General features: G+C 41.6%; 1 protein-coding gene across 4 annotated transcripts in view; it reads left to right on the forward strand.

Annotated features, from left to right (window-relative positions):
- Positions 1-19,896, forward strand: part of TRPM3 (transient receptor potential cation channel subfamily M member 3) — a 1,016,950-nt gene that overhangs the window by 841,068 nt on the left and 155,986 nt on the right. For all 4 annotated transcript variants that reach the window (XM_075559069.1, XM_075559071.1, XM_075559072.1 and 1 more), the window contains exon 9: positions 4,654-4,726. In XM_075559069.1, the coding sequence (XP_075415184.1) occupies positions 4,654-4,726 (73 nt within the window). The remainder of the gene's footprint in view (positions 1-4,653; positions 4,727-19,896) is intronic.

Here is a 19,896-nt window from a genome sequence, read left to right on the forward strand (position 1 = left end):
CGACACACCGTGGACGTTATCCGGAGAGACCCGGCTCTGGAACGGGATAGCACACTTGCTGAAGGCCATCTGAAAAGAGGAATGCTGTCAAAGAGAAGAATTAGCTGCAACCATGAACTCAAACAGAACAACTGTGAGGATGGCACAGGACCCGACAGAGTTTCATTCTGTTGTACATTGGGTCAGAACGGACAGCATTAATAATAGCATCTATGATTTGTAAATGTCATACCATATAAACATCTATCAATATTATCATCATATTCTTCAATATTTTAATGTGTTTTTCACCTTTTTGTCTTTATCTTAGTTGAACTTTTTAGGTGTGGTTTGGAGAATAGTAAACCAATTCAGGTGTTCAACATAGAAAGTATAATTGCTCCAGTACCACTTACTGAGACGTCAGACAGTGTAAGATATGACAAAATAATAATTTATAAATTATCAAGGGTTTATGAGGGAGAGGGAAGTGGGGAGGGAGGGGAAAAATGAGGAGCTGATGCCAGGGGCTTAAGTGGAGAGCAAATGTTTTGAGAATGATGAGGGCAATGAATGTACAAATGTGCTTTACACAATTGATGTATGTATGGATGGTGATAAGAGTTGTATGGATCCCTAATAAAATTATATTTTTAATTTTTCTTTATTCCCACTACATTTTAATGTCTTCTAATATATACATGGAAATATTTCTGGTCTCTATTCTCTTTCATTAGTGTTTTCATTGATTTCATGGCAATATCACATTACAGTGAAGCCTATGAGAGCCAGAGCTCTTGAGATTGCCTTGTTTTTCTGGGTCTCATACACTTGTCCCCTTTTGACAGGTGAAGTCTTCCCACTTTTGGATGACTCTCTCTATTGGAAAATATTTGTGTTTTACTTCTCTTAGGGTCTGCCTTTCAGAGCTTTCAGCTTTTTCAGGTTGTACTCTAAAATTCTAGGGCTTGGTACAACGTCTTCATAATTGCTCAGACAAATCCTCCCTTCTGATGCTTTCGTTATTTGAATGCTTTGGGCTGAGACATTTAGCTGCATTTCCAAATGAGTCAATCTATCGGGGACTAAAATAAAATTTTATTTAAATTAAAATTAATTCTACATCTATTTAGTGATATCTAATGTACTTTAGTATATTGCATTTTCTCATTAATTTACTTCATATATTTCCATTAGAAAGGTAATCTTCCTTGGTCTTCAATCAACTTTTTGTTCTTTCTCTTGATATTCTTTTTCCAGTCTGAAGAAAAATATTGTAAGAAACGCTTACTCTGTCATGCAAATGACCTTATATCACAGGTTGTTATGCAAGCATTTGCTTCAGAACTGCCTTTTTTGCTAATTCTTGACTGAGAACTCGCCATAATATTTTACCAGCTTGCTTTTCTTCTGTATACTTCGAATTAGGGTAGGATGTCCCTTTCCTGTATCAGTGACCCACTTGCTATGACCCGCCCTTCCATAAAGCCTTTCCAGTTGAAATCTACTGTAACTAGCACTTCTTTGTGTCTTTTGAATGTGATTACTCCAGGAAGATATCAACTTTCTCCCTTGAATGGGTGTTCTATTAAAATGTCAACGGGAGGAGCCCATTGCTGTGTGTCATTGAGTTGATTCCAACACATAGTAAGCTCATGTAACAGAGTAAAAGGGCCCCCTAGAATTTCCTAAACCACATAGTGGTTATGCAAGGTCAACTGTTTGAAACCACCAGCCACTCTGAGAGTGAAAGGCAGGGCTTTCGACTCCCACCCAGAGTGACAGTCACAGAAACAGAGAGAGCTCTAACCTGTCCTATAGTGTCACCGTGAAAGAGAATCAACTGATGGCAGTCAGTTTTTACAGGCAGGACCACTAACGGCCATTGGAACCCAGCAACACCTCTGTAGGAAGAAGATTCAGTAGCCTGCTTCTGTAAACATCACAGCATTGGAAACCCTATGGGGCCGGTCTGGCCTCTCCTAGATGGTTGCTTGGAACCTTTACAGGAGATCACCAGGTCTCTTCTACTATGAAGTTGGTGGAATTAAATGCCAACCTCTTGGTGAGTCATCGAGTCCCTTAACATTGACTATCAAGGTTCCTTTGGAAGCGGCATAACCCCCTTGATAAGAAGTTTCACTCTGACTTAAAGCCCTGGATAAAAGCCAGTCCACTATTGAATGGAAATAAACGTGCCACGGTGCGTCCTTATGTGCTCAGCAAAGATCATTCCAAGAAATATAAATATAGGCTTTCAGTGATGGTCATTTACACATACTGATAACATTTGTCGTGTGGTCTTTTAACATCAGGGAATTATAAAGTTATGAGGGAGATTTTTTCACTGCTGCAAAAGCAGAGCTTATTCCCAGTGGTTGTTAGATCATGGGAGCAGTTTCCATTGTTCAGAGCACCTTCTGGAATAAGTGGCCCAGTTCTCTGTGTGTTTCTCATCAACAGGTCACCAACCTGTATTGATTTTTCACTGCCATTACCTCCATCTCCTCCCCATTATTCTTCCCCAAAGATGCTTTCTGTCCCAGATTATCAAAATCAAAGAGGTTACATATGGTTTAATTCCAAGGAATGCATTGCTAAGTTATTCTAAAGGTGTTTCAAGGACAAATAGAGGACAAAGGGATCCGGAAGAAGAGCAATGTTAAAACCCTTGAGTAACTATTGCTGAGTGAGTGTGTTGTTGTCGTTGTTGTTGTTGTTAGGTGCTACCACATGGGTTCCAACTCCCAGCGACCCTGCGTACAAAAGAAACTGCCCAGTCTGTGCCATCCTCACTATGGTTTCTTTGTTTGAGCCGCATTGTTGTAGCCCCTGTACCAATCCTTCTCTCTCAGACGCTCTCCTTCTCCCAACACTCTGTTTTACTGGGCATGAGGTCATTTTGCAGAGACTGGTGACATAGTTAAAGTTTATTTTGCCAACCTGGCAATAACACTCTACCAACCATACAATGGCTCGGTGAGCCTCGCCCTTCTGGTTCTCGGGTCTCTTGCTTTCTGATGGTCAGACCAGGGTGCAGCTGCCTTAGTCAGTTCCCTGCTTCAGCTGGCAAGACTCACTTCTTGAAAGACTTCCCCAAGGAGAAGCCACATGGACCTACCCCAATGCAGCCCTGGGTGCTGGAGCAGCCGTGTGGAGACCCCTGCCAGTGCTGAGATGTTTACACATTCACTGATTCGGCTCTCCTCCTGCAGTCGGCGTCATTGGATGTGTTTTGTGAGATGGAGGAGGACTTTGTGGATTGGTGTCAGACAAATGGGTTAATGTTGGACTTGTGGGCTTGGGCAGCACTGGACTGGGATGTTTCATGATGTGCACTTAACCTTTATGTAAAACTCTCTCTCTCTTTTTTAAACTCTCTCTTATACATGAGTTTCTGTGGATTTTGCTTCTCTTAAGTGCCCAGACTAACACAAGCAGTCTCTCCTGATAACATGTCCAAAGTACATACAAAAAACGTCTCTCACCCATCACTTCTAAAGAACATTCTGGTTGTACTTCTTCCAGGACAGATTTGTTTGTCCTTCTGGCAGTCCTTGGTATTTTCAATGTTCTCTATCCACCATACTTCACATGTATCCATCTATCTGCATTTGTCCTCATTCATTGTCCAGATTTCACAGGCATTTGAGATGATTGAAAATATCAATCATTGACAATATCAATCATATAAAATGGGTCAGGCACACTTTAGTCCTCAGCATGACATCTTTGCTCGTTCATATTTTCAAAGGATATATTTGCAGCAGATTTTCCCAGTGAAATAGATCATTTGATTTCTACACTGCTTCTTCCATGAGCGTCAATTGTGAGGATTGGGGTTTTATTTATATTGAGTTGCGATCCATACTGAAGACTGTGGTCCTTGCTCTTTATCAGCCAGTGCGTTGGGTTCTCCTTCCTTGTTTTTTTTAAATCCTTTTATTGGGGGCTTGTACAATTCTTATCACAATCCATACATGCATACATTGTGTCTCCTTACTTTTAGCATGCTAAATTTCATCATCTGCATACTAAAAGTTACTCATTGGTCTTTGCCTAACCCTGATGCCCAGTTTTCCTTTATATAGTCCAGCTCCTTGGGTTATTTGCTCGGTATACAGATTGAATAAGTATGGCGAAAGCATCCCACGTCTTTCCTCATTTGGAATCACACAGCATTCTCTTGTTCTAGTCTATGCACAGGTTCTGGTTCCACGTGAGCACAATTAAGTTTTCAGGAGCTCCCATTCTCGATAATGTTATCTAGAATCTGTTAGGATCTATCTGCGGGGTGCCTGTGAATGAATAGCAGTGGAACATTATCTGAGTGAGGGAAGTGAGTCAATTCACATTTGTATTGAGACTTGCACATTTGTAAATCCCAAAATTCATCATTTTGAAACTGAAATGCTAGCAGAGAATGCATTCCTCAGTCTTTAATTTCTCCTTGTTGTAACCATACCAATGCAATTATGAAAAACGTTTTCTGATCCCAAACTCAATGAATTACAGAGGCAAGAGCATTTGCATTAGATTCTTACTTACTATGTGTGCCTGCCCTCTGGTTAGGAATCTAGCTGAGGTATGAAGGAAGCCTGTTTAGAGATGTGTTCTCATTGATGTCGTTAGCGGAAAGTGTATTGCTAATGGTCATCTTGTCTCAAATTGCAGATCACGGTATTTCGGATGGGATCGGAAGGACATCAGGACATTGATTTAGCTATCCTGACAGCTTTACTGAAAGGTAAAAAAAAGTGTCTGTGTCCAGAGACTGCACTACTAATTTTGGATGGGGATGGATGGATGCAACACCTTGTTGGGACCTTGGAAACAAGGCCAATGCCGTAAAACACAAAACCATTGGTCATAAAAACATGGCTCCTCTGCCCAAAACCAAACTCACTGTCACTGAGTCGATTTTGACTTACAGGGACTCTATATTGAGTTTCTGAGGCTGTAAATCATTACAGGGACAGATAGACTCATAGTCCACCTGCAGAGCCGCTGGTGGGCTTGATTCACCCACTTTGTGGGCAGTAGTCCAACTCTTAGCCAGAAGTGTCACCAGGGCTCCCTGGTCTCCAATAAGGCCCTGTTACTGATACTAATTTCTGTCACTTGAACTTTAAGATATAAATGGATAACTATTAAAATTGTATGCTTTGAATTAAAAATACATATACACGTGTACATATGTATAGCTATATAGATATTGTAAAAGACTGATGTAGATGCATGTGTACATAGATAAATACATACATATATACATACACACATATACAATTTTAGAAAATCAGAAAAAAAATATTGATGAAAAAAATCTCCAAATTAGGCTTCTATACTTTTTTGGCTTCTTAAAATTGGGGGGGGGGGGCGGCAGGTATGCTTCTTAAAATTGATTATAAGCGTCCTGAAAATCAGGACAAAGATGTGTTGTGTATTGGGTGGGCGCTTGTCCTATTACCTAATCTCTGCCTTATAGCGAACTTTTACTCCATGTCTTCATTCTCGGAAGCATATCCAAGAGGGAACTAGGTTTCTCCAGATTGTTCTGATCAAATCTTACTCTTCATGTTCCTTCATGGGTATATTTCATTTAACTAATTCTTCTCAGTATTAACGTATGCAAACAGGATTGCGTCCATTCATTACTAAAAAGGAAACTGCACATATGAGACCAAACAGAACCATGCACATAGTTGAAACTGATTAAAAATATCTCCTGCATCTCTCTTTAGCCCTGTATTTCACTCTGTGTACCAGGATATAAACCTGCCCCCCCCCCAAAAAACCACTTTTTTTCAAAGCTATGCATTTAATTTTTTAATAAAACAACCCTCTCACCTTCAGGGTACTTTCCATGACACTTAATATATTTGTTAAATCTGTGACTCCATTCTTGGAAACATTTCTCAAACTCATCTGTTTGGATGGTTGACTGCATCCCTCATTTTTTCCTTCACTTCTTCTATGTCGTCAAATCGCTGTCCTTTCATGTCCCTCTGCATTCGTGGAAACACAAAAGGTCTCACAGAGGGATGTAGGTGAGTAAGGTGTGTGGGACAAGAGAGGCATGCTGGCTTTTTCTGCCAAAAACTGACACAGAGATGGCTTCCTGAGCAGGTGCATTGTCGTGGTGGCAAAAGCAGCCCCCCCCCCTTTTTGTCCCACAATCTTTCCAGAGCCTCTAAATAGAAAGTTTGATTAGCAGTCTGCCCTTGTGAAACAAACTCCAAATGCTCTTACCTCCCCTCCTCGCATTAAAAAAAAATGAGCATTGGTGTTTTACAGGGTGCCTCCTCAGTCTTCCTAGATTTTAAGGGCAGAATATATGTTTCCTTCACCACCATACCTCACATGGTCCCTAATACACAGCAGCACTCAATCAACAGCTGTTGAAGAAATGAGTGGATTAAGTTTGGGAATTTAATCTCTATCCTATTGGTAAAAAGAAGTAACACATCTCATTTATGACCTTGAACTAAAACTTTTAAATAGATAAGTAACCCAATTTGGGGTAGTAATTGGTACCTTCATAGCACCTTCTATTGAAAATATTTTTTCTTAAAATTAAAAAAAGGAAATATTGTATTAATCCTTCACCAACCAGTGATACTTAAAATTGTGGTTTAGTTCTTGGTCAGTCTTAGATGGTGCTGTTTTATAAAATAGTTTGTTTGCCAATATTTTGAGCACAACTCACGTTAAAAAATACATTTCATATTATAACCAAGTCTTTATATATATTTATATAGAGAATATAAATTAAAGTAATCTGAAATTACAATTCCATTGACCATATGCAATGAAATTGGATCTTTTCTATTTTAATCTACTCTATTCTATCACTAATGTTGATTATATCCCACTAAATTGATTTCATAACCCACTAATGGGTCATAACCTACAGTTTAAAAAACACTGCATAGAAGATTAAAGGAAATTATGATTGCTCTAAGAAATTAACATTTCTAATCACTATAATGAACATTATTTATGCAGCAGTTGATGCTAATGGGAATTTATGTCATTACAAAATTATAGTGCATCAACTGTACCGTAAAAAGGCTTTTAAATGTTCTCTCCTGCTGACTCAGTTGATTCATGAGGGTATCGAACATAATACTTTGGCTAACGTCTTTGGAGGACAAGAGCTTGCATGTATCAATTTCTAAGTTTTTATTTGCTAACTTAATCTTAAGTGGTTTTGTTTTTCAAATCATGAGTTTACTGCGTATATTTATGATGCTATTTACATTTATATTACCATAGTTTACCTCCTATATTTATGATGCTATTTAATTTAATTATATTGAATACATGCAAAATATTATAAGTTGATTTTTAGTTCTCCTCATCACCTGAAAGAAAATCAGAAGTTAGGAAAAAGAGAGCACTGTAAATCTACCCACTAGTTCATCAATATTCAACAACATCAACAGCAACTATACCTATGGATCTCATCAAATGGGATCCACAGAATCAAATCCACTACATATGTGGAAAGCGATGATGGAGAAGCCCAGTGTCATCAACCAAACAGGACTAGGGACGCACGATGGGACAGACCACCAATGACTCCTCTGCCAGTTCAAATTGAATGTGAAGGAAAATAAATCAGTCCAAATACAGTTTTGAGTATACACCTCTTGAATTTAGAGACCATTTCGAGAACAGATTTGACACATTGAACAATAATTACGAATGACAAGATGAGATGTGAGATTACATCCAGGACATCATACAAGAAAGTAAAGGCCATTTAAAAGACATAGATGTGTGTCACATATGTAAGTGAGTGTGTGTGCATGATAGAAAAGGCTTAAACTCGCTCTTAAGTGTAGAAAAACGAAAGGGACTGGTATATATGATAAGATAAAAAAACTCACAGCACATTTCCAAGGTCAAATTGAAAAGGCAAAATATTATAATGAAATATGCCAAGACTTGTAGTTAAAACAAGTGGAGAGGAGAGGAGAGGAAGCTTGGTGGAAAGAATGAAGGAAAATTCAACTTATGAATTGCAATATTAAAGGAATCTATAGACAAAATATTGAATGGCACAGAAAGCATTTTAAAAACTCTGAAAGGAATACACAGAGTCACTGTGCATTTGGTGTCCAACCACTTCCGGAGTTAGTACATACAACGAAGCACAAATTGTACCAACAGAAGAAGTCCAAATGGCACTGACTGTATATTGGCAAAAAACAAAGCTTTAGGAATTTTTTTTAAAAATCAGAATACTTAAACAAAATGATTTAGAACAGGAGGTACTCATTTATTTTTCTCAAAACATTTAGAAGAACTGGAAGAGACCTATATTCATGCCCTTTCAACTAAAGGTACCCCAGCAGAATTAGAAAAATTTTAACAAAATTGTTAATATGCAAATAACATTTCACTGAAGATAATTTTTAAATCGTTGCACCAGTACATTGACAATAAGCGGAAATTCAAGGCAGATTCAGAAAAGGATATGAAATGAGGGACAGCATTGTTAGTATCAGATGGATCTTGGATGAGGCAGAAAATACCAGAAAGACGCTTACTTATGTTTTATTGGCTATGTAAAGGTATTTGACTGCATGAATCATAACAAACTATGAGTAACTTTTCAAATAATGGAAATTCCAAAACACTTAATTGTGTTCATGGCAGAATCTTTCCATAGACCAAGAGATGGTCCTTTGAATTGAACAATGTCGATACTGGGTGGTTTAAAATCAAGAAAGTGGAACATCTGAATTGTATCTTTTCACCATATGTATTCAGTCTGCATGCTGAGGAAAGAAATCTGAGAAACTTAACTTTATGAAGAAAATGAAGGTATCAATATTGGACAAAGGCTCTGTGTTAGTCTGCGTTGACTAGAGAAACAAATCCAGAGACACTCATATATGTATACAAAAGAGCTTTATATGCAAAAGTAATTGAATATTGAGAAAACATCCCAGCCCGGTCCAGATCCAGTGATACCAATCTATAAATTCCTCTTCAAATTCATGCCACACATGCAATGACACTGAATGTAGACAGGTCATAGGTCAGTGGGTCGGAAGTCTTGTGGATTCAGTGGTGTTGTAAGCATCTCAGTGCTGGCAGGGTCTCCACATGGCTTCTCCAGCTCTAAGGCTCTGGTTTTCATCAGCTTGTCTCCATGTGGCTTATCAGTAAGAACATCTTGCAGGGACTGACCTGGTGTCCCACCTCTAATGAGCTATTTATCTCCTTAGCACCTCCAAATGAGGTCATCAAGCTGTGACCTGATTGACAGGCTAACCTCCACCCTTTCACTCTTAAGTCTCAAATTGACAACAGATTATGTAACTACCACCAGCTCATTAACAACCTGCGATACGTATCATGTTTCCCTGAAAGTAAGACATCCCCCCAAAATAAGACCTACTTGCAGTTTTGTCTCTCACTGAAATATAAGGCATCCCCCCCCCAAAAATTAGACCTCCCCAAAAATAAGGCCCCACAAAGCTACCGTAGCTCTGGACTCTGGACCGTAGCAGCAAGTGCCACCACCGTGCAGCTCACTGCTGGCCGCAGCGCAGCTGGAGCAGACAGGAAGTATGAGGTCTCTTTTAATAAAACAATAAACAATAAATGTGTACCATATTCTTCTTCATGGAAAAATAAGACATCCTCTAAAAATAAGACCTAACACATCTTTGGGAGCAAAAATTAATATAAGACACTGTCTTATTTTGGGGGAAGCAGGGTAGGTGACAAATTTGCTTAAAACAGAGAGGGCTTGAATCACATGAAGATCAAAAACTCCAGGTTTCAATATGGATAGCACTTTAATATAAAGATAATTAACGAGGCAGGGAGGAGTGTAGGGAGGGGGAAAAGAGGAGCTGATACCAAGGGCTCAAATAGAAAGTAAATGTTTAGAAAATAATGATGGCAGTATATGTACAAATATGTTTGATACGATTGATGTATGGATTGTTATGGGAAGTGTAAGAGCCTCCAATAAATGATCTTTTAAATATATATATGATATTAAAATCCTCATGGCTGGACCAATAAACCACATCATGATAAGCGAAGAAAAGATTGAAGTTGTCAGGGACTTCATTTGATTTGATTCTATATTCAACCCCCATGAAGGCAGCAGCCAAGAAATCAAAAGATATAGTACATTGGGCAAATATGCGGCAAAAGAACTCTTTAAAGTGTTAAAGAGGAAAGATGTCACTTGAAGACTAGGGTGTGCCTGTGGCAAACGATGGAACTTCCCAGCCCTTCACGTGCAATGTGAAAGCTGGACAATGTGTCAAGAACACTGGGGAAGAGCTGATGCCTCTGAATTTTTGTTGTTTGTGAAACTTATGGAATTTGTCATGGACTCCCAGAGGAACAGACAATAAATCTATTTTGGAAAAAGCGCAGCCAGATTGATAATGGTGAGACTTTAGCTCACACATTTTGGACATATTATCAGAAAAGACTAGTTCCTGGAGGCCACCATGCCTGGTAAAGTGGAACAACGAAGAGAAAGCTTGCAATGGGATGGACTGACCGAATGACTTCTACTATGGGTTCAAACACGAAATACAGTGAGGCCGGCCCAGGGTGGGGCTCTGTACAGTTGTGTTGTACTTAGGGTCACTATGAGTACAAACAGACTCAACAGCCCTGGACAACAATAATAAATCCATACATGCATATCCATACAGATCCCTCAGTCCCAAAGAAAAAAAATTACAGCAGCCATGTGCCAGTTGGGAAAATGTATTTGCCACTCCCTGCTTCTGATTTCATTGGCTTTGTTTTCTTCAAGTTCTTTATCTACCGAGGGAGATTGTTTGTATGATGTGGTTTATCAGGTGTCTATTTCTCTAAAGAGAGGAAGAAGGGGAGAGGATGGTATTTCAGTGATGTGATGGACAGGCTGACATGGGAGAATCTCATTAATGTCTCAGCTCTCAGAAGTTAGAGGGTTGAATCTGCACCTTTCCCCTCTCTTTATTCCCCTCCTCTCTTGCCACAGATTGACCCGGGAAGCCCAAGGAAATGGCTCAGAGGTAGAGTGGCCAAATAAAATCCAGGATGTCAATAAATGTTGAGTTTTCAGATAAACCAGCTCAGTGAGTTAAAATGGACTCCACAGGAGTGGGGTTGGTTGGCAGTCTAAGAAATAGTCACATTCTATAGGAACCTACAAAGACATGATGACAAAATGTAATAATGAAAGACAGCACCCTGGAGGGAAGTCTAGAGCAGAAAAAAAAATTAAGGTAAAAAACTAAGGAAATCTGAATTAAGTATGGACTTTAGTGTTTCTTTTCTTTACTTTGTTAGAGTTGAGCTAATAATGATTAGTATAAGAATAAAGAAAATATTCTAAAATTGATATGGTGATTTTTAATAACAATGTTTTAGTAATAAGTCTTTTTAATAAGATTTTTTTGAATTTTTGAATTGTATAGTTGTGAATTATATTCCAATAAAACTGTTAAAATAATAAGGTATATTTATATATATAAATAATGTTTTAAAGGAGAGAGATGGTAACATAAATTATCAATTTAAACAAGAAAAGCCCACAATTACTTTCCATCAAATGACAGATGTGAACAAAGGCATGGAGTCTCAGTGTGAAGTCCAATATATCTATTCTGGAAAAAGTACAACCAGGTGGATAGTGGTGAGAATTTATCCTGAGGACTCTCAAGAGGAACAAGAGCATTTTCATTAGGATTCTAACTAAACTACCGAATTATGGTCAACTGATCATGACTGACCTAAGAAATAGTCTGAAAGACCACCGGGGAATCTGTGCAAGAGATGGCAGTGTATGTACATCACTCAAAGGACACGTGTTTGTAGGAAACAATTTCCTTTGCACTTACACAGCCATTTCAGAGAGATTTGGTTTCAACACTTTACTTTATGCAGTCTGTTCCTCGAACATCTATATGAATGCTCTCATTACTAAATGAATTCATTAATTTCTTGGAGCTACTTACTTGGAATAGGACAAGGGTTTTTTTGGTTTTGTTTTTTTTTTTTACATTTTATTAGGGGCTCATAAAACTCTTACCACAATCCATACATATACATACATCAATTGTATAAAGCACATCTGTACATTCTTTGCCCTAGTCATTCTCAAAGCATTTGCTCTCCACTTAAGCCCTTTGCATCAGGTCCTCTTTTTTTTTTCTCCCTCCCCGCTCTCCCCTCCCTCATGAGCCCTTGATAATTTATAGATTGTTATTTTGTCATATCTTGCCCTATCCGGCGTCTCACTCCCCCCCGCCTTCTCTGCCGTCCATGTCCCAGGGGGAGGAGGTCACATGTGGATCCTTGTAATCAGTTCCCCCTTTCCAACCCACTCACCCTCCACTCTCCCAGCATCTCCCCTCACACCCCTGGTCCTGAAGGTGTCGTCCACCCTGGATTGCCTGTGCCTCCAGCTCCCATATGCACCAATGTACAACCTCTGCCCTATCCAGTCCTGCAAGGTAGAATTCGGATCATGGTAGTTGCGGGGAGGAAGCATCCAGGATCTGGGGGAAAGCTGTGTTCTTCATCGGTACTACATCGCACCCTGATTGAACCATCTCCTTACCTAAACCCCTCTATGAGGGGATCTCCAGTGGCCAACACTTGGGCCCTGGGTCTCCACTCTGCACTTCCCCCTTCATTCACTATGGTATGTGTATATATATATATATATATATATATATATATATATATATATATATATATATATATATATATATTTTGCATGATGCCTTATACCTGGTCCCTTTGGCACTTCATGATTGCACAGGCTGGTGTGCTTCTTCCATGTGGGCTTTTTTGCTTCTGACCTAGATGGCCGCTTGTTCACCTTCAAGCCTTTAAGACCCCAGACACTATCTCTTTCGATAGCCGGGCACCATCAGCTTTCTTCGCCACATTTGCTTATGCACCCGTTAGTCTTTGACAATCGTATCATGGAGGTGTGCAGCCAATGATATGATTTTTTGTTCTTTGACGCCTGATAGCTGATCACTTTGGGACCGCGTGATCACACAGACTGGTGTATTCTTCCATTTGGGCTTTGTTGCTTCTGAGCTAGATGGCCACTTGTTTATCTTCAAGCCTTTAAGACCCCAGTCACTATCTCTTTTGATAGCCGGGCACCATCAGATTTCTTCCCCACACTTACTTGTTCACCCGCTTTGGCTTCAGCAGTGGTGTCAGGAGGGTGAGCATCGTAGAGTGCCAATTTAATAAAAGAAAATATTCATGCATTGAGGGAGTGCTTGAGTAGAGGCCCAAGGTCCTTCCACCACCTTAATAAAACCTATAAATATAGACACATAGATCTATTTCCCCATCCATATATATATATATATTTGCATGTACATGTCTTTGTCTAGACCTCCATAAATGCCCCTTGACTCCTAGCTCTTTCCTCCATCTCCCTTGACTTTCCTCCTGCCCTACTATCATGCTCCGTCCCCACCTGGGCTATAGCTATACCTCTTCTCTACGCAACCTTACCCTTGATCATTCCCCACCAGGCCTGCCACTCCCCCCTCTCTACCATTTTGGGTCCCATGTTGTTCCCTTGTCCCTGTGTTTGTTAACACCACTTCCTTACCCCCCTACCTTCCCCCACCCAAGTCCCCCCAGAACTGTCGGTCCCATTGTTTTTCCTGCAGATAGTTCATCCACCCTGTCCTATTCAGACAGACCTGTGGAGACACTAACATGTATGAAAACAACACAGAGGAAAACAAAGCAACAGTATACAACCAGACAACAAAACAACAAAAACAAACCACTGACAAAGAACAAAACAAAATACTTCACAAAAGAAAAGCTTGTAGTTAGTTCAAGGATCATTTGTTGGCCCTAAGGAGTGTTTTCCAGTCCAGTCTTTTGGGGAACCATGCCCTGACCCCAAAGTCCACTTTCAGCATTCCCTGGGGACCTTGCCACTCCATTCCCTTGCTGTTCCGCTGCACTCCCCCAGTGCTTTGCCTTGGTGTGGTGGGATCAGGTCAGGTGTAATTTCCACACTGTGTCTCCGGTGCTGTCCCCTTTATCGCCCTTAGTCACTGAGGGGCATCATGTCTCATAGTGGGGCCAGCCATGTTGTTCTCTCTGTGGACTGGCTGCTCTACTCAGGAACATCGTCCTCAGGGCCTGGTGGGCCAGCATGTGCTCCACTCTCTCCTCCTCCCCCTTCATCTGCTCCCGTGTGCTCTGATCAGATATGTCCATCTCCCAGAGCTGCAGAATCAATGTCATCCTTTGAAACAAATTCTTCTAGGGGGAGAGGCAGGAATCCACTTAATTTTTGGTGCTGTGGCCAGCCTCCCAGACTAGGACAAGTTTTTTAAGATAAACATTTGTAAACTTGTTCAAATGGAAAGGAAAAAATAAGGAAAGGTGAGAGTTACAAAATAATAGCTAATATAGTCTTTCTGTCTGAACAAAGAATAAACTGCCCTATGCCAGGTCTTGTTGCTTTGTGGATCTCATTTGGACACAATATCATCCGTTTGTGTAATACTTACTGCTGGACAGCTTTGGAAAATACACGGCAAAGAATAAGAGGACTATATCCCAACCATCTTTCTTTAAAACTGTAACTTAAAAAAGAAAATCACTCAACTGGAAAATTTTTAAATGTCTTCTAAATGTTCAGAAATCCTTTTTGAACACATGTTCCTTCCACTCAAAACCAAACTAGACCCACTGCCGTCGAGTCAATTCCAACTCACAATGACCCTGGGCAGGGTTTCCAAGGCTGTCATTCTTCCCAGGATCAAGGCGCCTCCTGCTTCTCCTGTGGAGTGACCACTGGTCCTGTGGTTAGCGACAGCCACGCCTAGGTTTCCGTCTGCTCGTTTAACTAGAAAGTAGAGTTCTTACCATAAGGCATCCCCACATCAAGAAGCAATCCATCTTGCTCCCCACTTCATCTTTTCTAAAAGTGCTGAACTAATCCCTGTCTTAAAAACAGAAGCAGAAGAAATGGTACCATGATACAGTTTGCAGTAGCTTATATCCAGTAGTTCTATGCCCCACGTAGGTCGCATAAGCAATTAAATCATCCTACAGTGTTTGCTTGAAAAGCAATATTACATAATCTCAGATGGTTCAAAAAAGGCTTTCATGGACATTTATTGTGGCCTTGCTTTAAAAATAAATAAAGGAATTACTTTTAATTATGAGTTCAGCCCCTGCCGCCATGCTCCCTGTTATGTGTAGACATTGTGTGCGCCGAGTTTCTCTATTGGTGTTATTTTCTTAACCTGTTACTGCTTCAATATCCTTATTAAGGTCAGAAAGCAGACATCAGTATTGCTAATTTTGTTTATGCCAGAAGCAAAGCTGCCAGACGTAGTAAACAAGTATATGAAATTCTGTCCCAAAGAGACCTACAAAGCACAAATGCATAGCATACTCAGTTTCTGTTGGGTGCAACGGGGCAGAGTATGGTGTGCCAGCAGAGAAGAGTCAAGTTTTCAGATAGTGACTAAACATCCATGGATTCTTTACAAAAGCAGTTATATCAAAGCTTTCTCTGCTTAACACCATCTGCCTGGTATCCTTTTGACATGCAGAGCCAGCTTCCCCAAATGCACGTGTCTCTAGGCAGTTCATCTCAATTCTTTATTTCCATCTCAGTTGCCATTAAGGCCACTCTGACAATGGGCAACCTCGTGTGTATCAGGGGAGGAACTCTGCTCCATGGGCTTTTAGTGGCTGATTTTTTTTTCCTGGAAGATTACCAGACCTTTCTTCCAAGGTTCTTCTATGTGAACTTAACCCTCCAATCTTTCAGTCAGCAGCCACGTGCGTTAACCGTTTGCACCACCCAAGAACGCCCATTCCAGGTATGCTGTCAGGTGCTATCCGGCAGTTCTAGCTCGTGTCAACCTTATGGGTGACAGAGCCAAACAGTGCATGGTCCTGTCCCAACCCCACGACCATGGCCATCTTTGAGCGCATTGTCATCACCAAAACCTATGTCTGCCACCCACCTTCTATGACGACCCCTTCTCAAGCCACCCTGAAGCCACAAGGCTCCCTTTCCCTTACAAGCTACCATGTGCATTTTACAGATGGGAGATCTGAGCCTGAAGAGTCGACAAGCTATTTCCTAAATCATTAGGCAAATCAATAGCAGGACCCAGGCTGGCACTCAGCTCCCTTCAGTTCCTTGCAATTTCCTTTATATGCCACTTACTGGAGCTTGGGAATCCTGTGGCAGGAACGCCTGGCTCCTTGCTGCCACAGGGATCACAAGCATTTGCTCCTGTCGCTCCAGAAGCATCTGTGTGTTAACAGTCCTTACGACCCCCAGAGCAGGGTGCCCAGCAGCTAGAGGGTCTCCATTACCTACACAATGTCTGAGGGATGAAAGTAGGAGTGCCCACGGTGTCCACAGTGGCGAGAGTAAGGCTCAGAGAAAAAGAAATGCCTTTTCTCCTCTTAGACTGAACAGTCAGACCCTGTTCAATAATGCCTGGGTTCCTGCTCTCAAGGGTTTCTGTGTCTCAAGCAGCTTGGCAAGACATTTCAGCAAGCAAAGTCGGCCTCCTCGCTCAGAGGTGTTCGGTGGCAGCTTTTAGAAGAGTCCGTCTGTCCACGCCTTTCCATGTAGGTCATCGGTGAGAGAACGGGGCCGGGACACAAACCTTTCATCTTTGAGAGCGGAATTTTTGCTCCAGGGTCATTGCCAACAGCAGCAAAGGCCCGGGATGTAGGTTCCAGAATTTGTGAAGACTGTGAACACCAGAGCCCCCAAGTCCCAAGTCTGTACCCTTGGCCAAGCCATTCCTAACAGATTTTCGGGGTTCTGTGTATGCTCATAAGTCTGCCACACAGTAGCTTTTGATTTAGCTGTTTCTCACACTGTACCTTTTTAAAGCCAGACAGAGCCATGAAAGTCATAGCCCAACCTCCATTTTTTTTTAACAAGGAAACTGAGAGACTGAACTAGAATCCAGGTCTGCAGAACCCTGGTCCTGTTGTCCGCTGACCATCCTGTGGCGGTGCTTGGCCCTTGCTGCACAGAAGCAAGAATTCTTCCATTCTGGGACTTGCTCACTACTGAAAATTGGCAACAGAGCAAGAGATAGGCGCGGTGTTCTGCACGTTGGGCTAATTGCAAACCAAAAGCTTCCAAATGACTCTCAGCTTGTGAATCAGTCGGCCCTGCAGACACGCCAGCAGGGTTGCAGAATCACAATTTTTTTGCTCCTGGATTTGCTTTAAAACAATGAGTCAGATGCCTCATTTGTGCAATTGATTGCTGTCTTCTCTGAATTGCATAATCATGCAGCACAGTTCAAAAAATGGGTTCTTTCCATTAATACAAATAAGAGAAATCTTAGCAACAATAACAATGAAACTTGCACAAAAGCAAACCCGAATACAATACTATGTCTATAAGTACTAGTAATTGAATCTTCAAACTGTGTCTTCATTAGCATCAATCTCACAGTTGAGGAAACTGAGGCAGCAAGGCAAGGACAGCAGCACCGTGAGGCGAAGCATCTTGGCCAAAGTCTCACCGCTAGTACGTGATGGAGCCCGAACATGGATCCAGGCCATCCGACTTCAGAATCACAAGCTTCTGTGGCCAGGATCAGATATTAAAGACTGTCCCACACTGACATGTCCCAGATGATCAGTGATGACCAAATTGTCCTTGCATGGTAATAAAAATGTCCTTGATACACGAAGACATCCAGATAAATGTGGTCATTGAACATATGAATCTACTGTTATTCTCTTCTGACCCTCTCTTAAACACTCAAAATTCTATTGGACAGAAAAGAACTTGGTTGCCAAGATTGCGGATCTGTACAGGAGCAGAAAGACTCCTCTTTCTCCCATGGAGCCGCTGGTGGGTTCAAATGTGTATGTTACCCAGCAAGGCTCCCTCCTCTAAAACAAAAAGAACCCCCAGACCAAACTAGCTGCCATCAAGCCAATTCTGAGTCTTGGCAACCCAGGTGTGTGTGTTAGAGTAGAACTGTGCCCCAGAGGATAAGGGGGTGGATACTTTGAACACTTTGTATTCATATTAAGTAATTTGTCTTCACCATACTGATGTCTCTCACTGGAATGTGCAAACTGGGAGACTGCATGTGCCAGCCTCCCTTAAAGAGGCATTAGGACCAGGCTTCAAATGGAAGACGAGAATGGGGAGGCCACTGCTAAGCTGTTATCAAGCTTATTGACATTTCAAAATACCCCCAAAGCTCACAAATCGGTGCACCCGGGACTTGGTAAAATGGGGATAAAAAGAAGACAAATGTTCACGAATTTGTCGAAGGTCTTTTTTATGAGCAGAGAGAATGTCCAACCTCCCCTTAATCTCCAAAACCCTCTCCAACCACAAAGGAAAGACTTACTCTCTGAAGAAGATCAAGAGAGTCTCTGGACGAGAGGCCAACAGGCCTACGGGAAAGGCCAGATTGCAGTGTGGAATGGAGGCATTAAACAAACGGCTGCATCGTGGATGCTAAGAGCCAGCTCTCTGCCTCCACAGTGTTTGAGAATACTGGCAGACGGGTCTTTCTTCGTCTTCCAGGCAGGAGACTGGAAGAACCTATTCTCTACAATGTGATCCTCCAAAGAGAAAAGATCCAACGAACTTGTGACTGCTTATATTTACACTTGCCACTCACTTGCTCTCTATTAACGGTAACCTGACAGGGTCCAGAATTGAGCCAGGCAGCTGCCATCTGCTGTTACCTTGCTCGGGCCTCTGAGAAACCCTAGTCACCAGACCGAATGGTGTTGTGATGGTCAATCTTACTGTTTTAGTTAGCTGTGCTGACCCTGTGCACAATGGAGTCTGACCTTTGTGATCCATAGTTTTAGTTTGGAAGCTTCTTTGAAACCTGTCCAACACCATCTCACTCACTGCCATTGAGTCGATTCCAGCTCATCATAACCCTACAGGTCAGGGTAGAACTGCCCCCTTGGAATTTCCAAGACTATCACTCTATGAGAGTAGGCAGCCTCATCTTTCTCCTCTAGAGCAGTTGGTGAGTTCGAACCACTGAACACTTGACAGCTGAGTGCATTGTCCACTACGGCACCAGGGCACCTTTCTTTTAGCGTCATAGCAACATAGACATCTCCCGGTGACAAGAGGCAGCAGCTGTACTAGAGGGGCATTGGCTAGGAAGCAAACCTGGATTTCCCACACAACAGGTGAGACTTCTGCCATGGAGCCAGCTTAGCCCACAACGGTCACAATAACCACTTCCAGTGGGTCTATTTCAACTCAAAGGGACCCCACATTGGGTTTCTGAGGCTGTGGCTCTGGGAGAGCAGCCAGCTTCCTCTTTCTCACTCAGTAGATTTGAACTGTCGACCTGGTGGTTAGCTTAGCAGACCAACACATAACCCCCCACACCACCAGGTCTCCGTCCCACCAAGCATCAAGTACCTTAGGGCACTCCCTGTGTGACCCGTTGCCATCCAATTGATTCCACCTCAGAGTAGCCGGGTAGACTAGAGTGGATCTGGCCCAGAGGGTCGAAGGATAGACATATGGTCACATAAGGACTGCCACATCTTTCTTCCCCGAAGAGGCTGTGGATCCAAACCACTGACTTTTCCATGGGAAAACGTGTGCTTAATCCCTGAGCCACCAGGCCCCCTTCACCTGCTGTGTACAAGGCATTATCTTGAAGGTGGCTAAGTATTCAAAAACCAGTAAAACCGCCTGAAAATAAGAAGTACAGGCCATAATGTACTTTAAAATATTATCAAGGCTCAAATGAAAGGAAATTTTCTTGCCTGGGTCCAGAGGACATTGTATGACAGAGGCAGCATTTGAAATGGGCCATTTCAGTCCAAAATGCCATGGATGAATAAGAGCAATTATAAATACAAAAGCAGGAGTGTCCCAATTACTCTGTG

Source organism: Tenrec ecaudatus, chromosome 10 (genome assembly GCF_050624435.1).
Source record: "Tenrec ecaudatus isolate mTenEca1 chromosome 10, mTenEca1.hap1, whole genome shotgun sequence".
In the NCBI taxonomy this organism is placed as follows: Eukaryota; Metazoa; Chordata; class Mammalia; order Afrosoricida; family Tenrecidae; genus Tenrec; species Tenrec ecaudatus.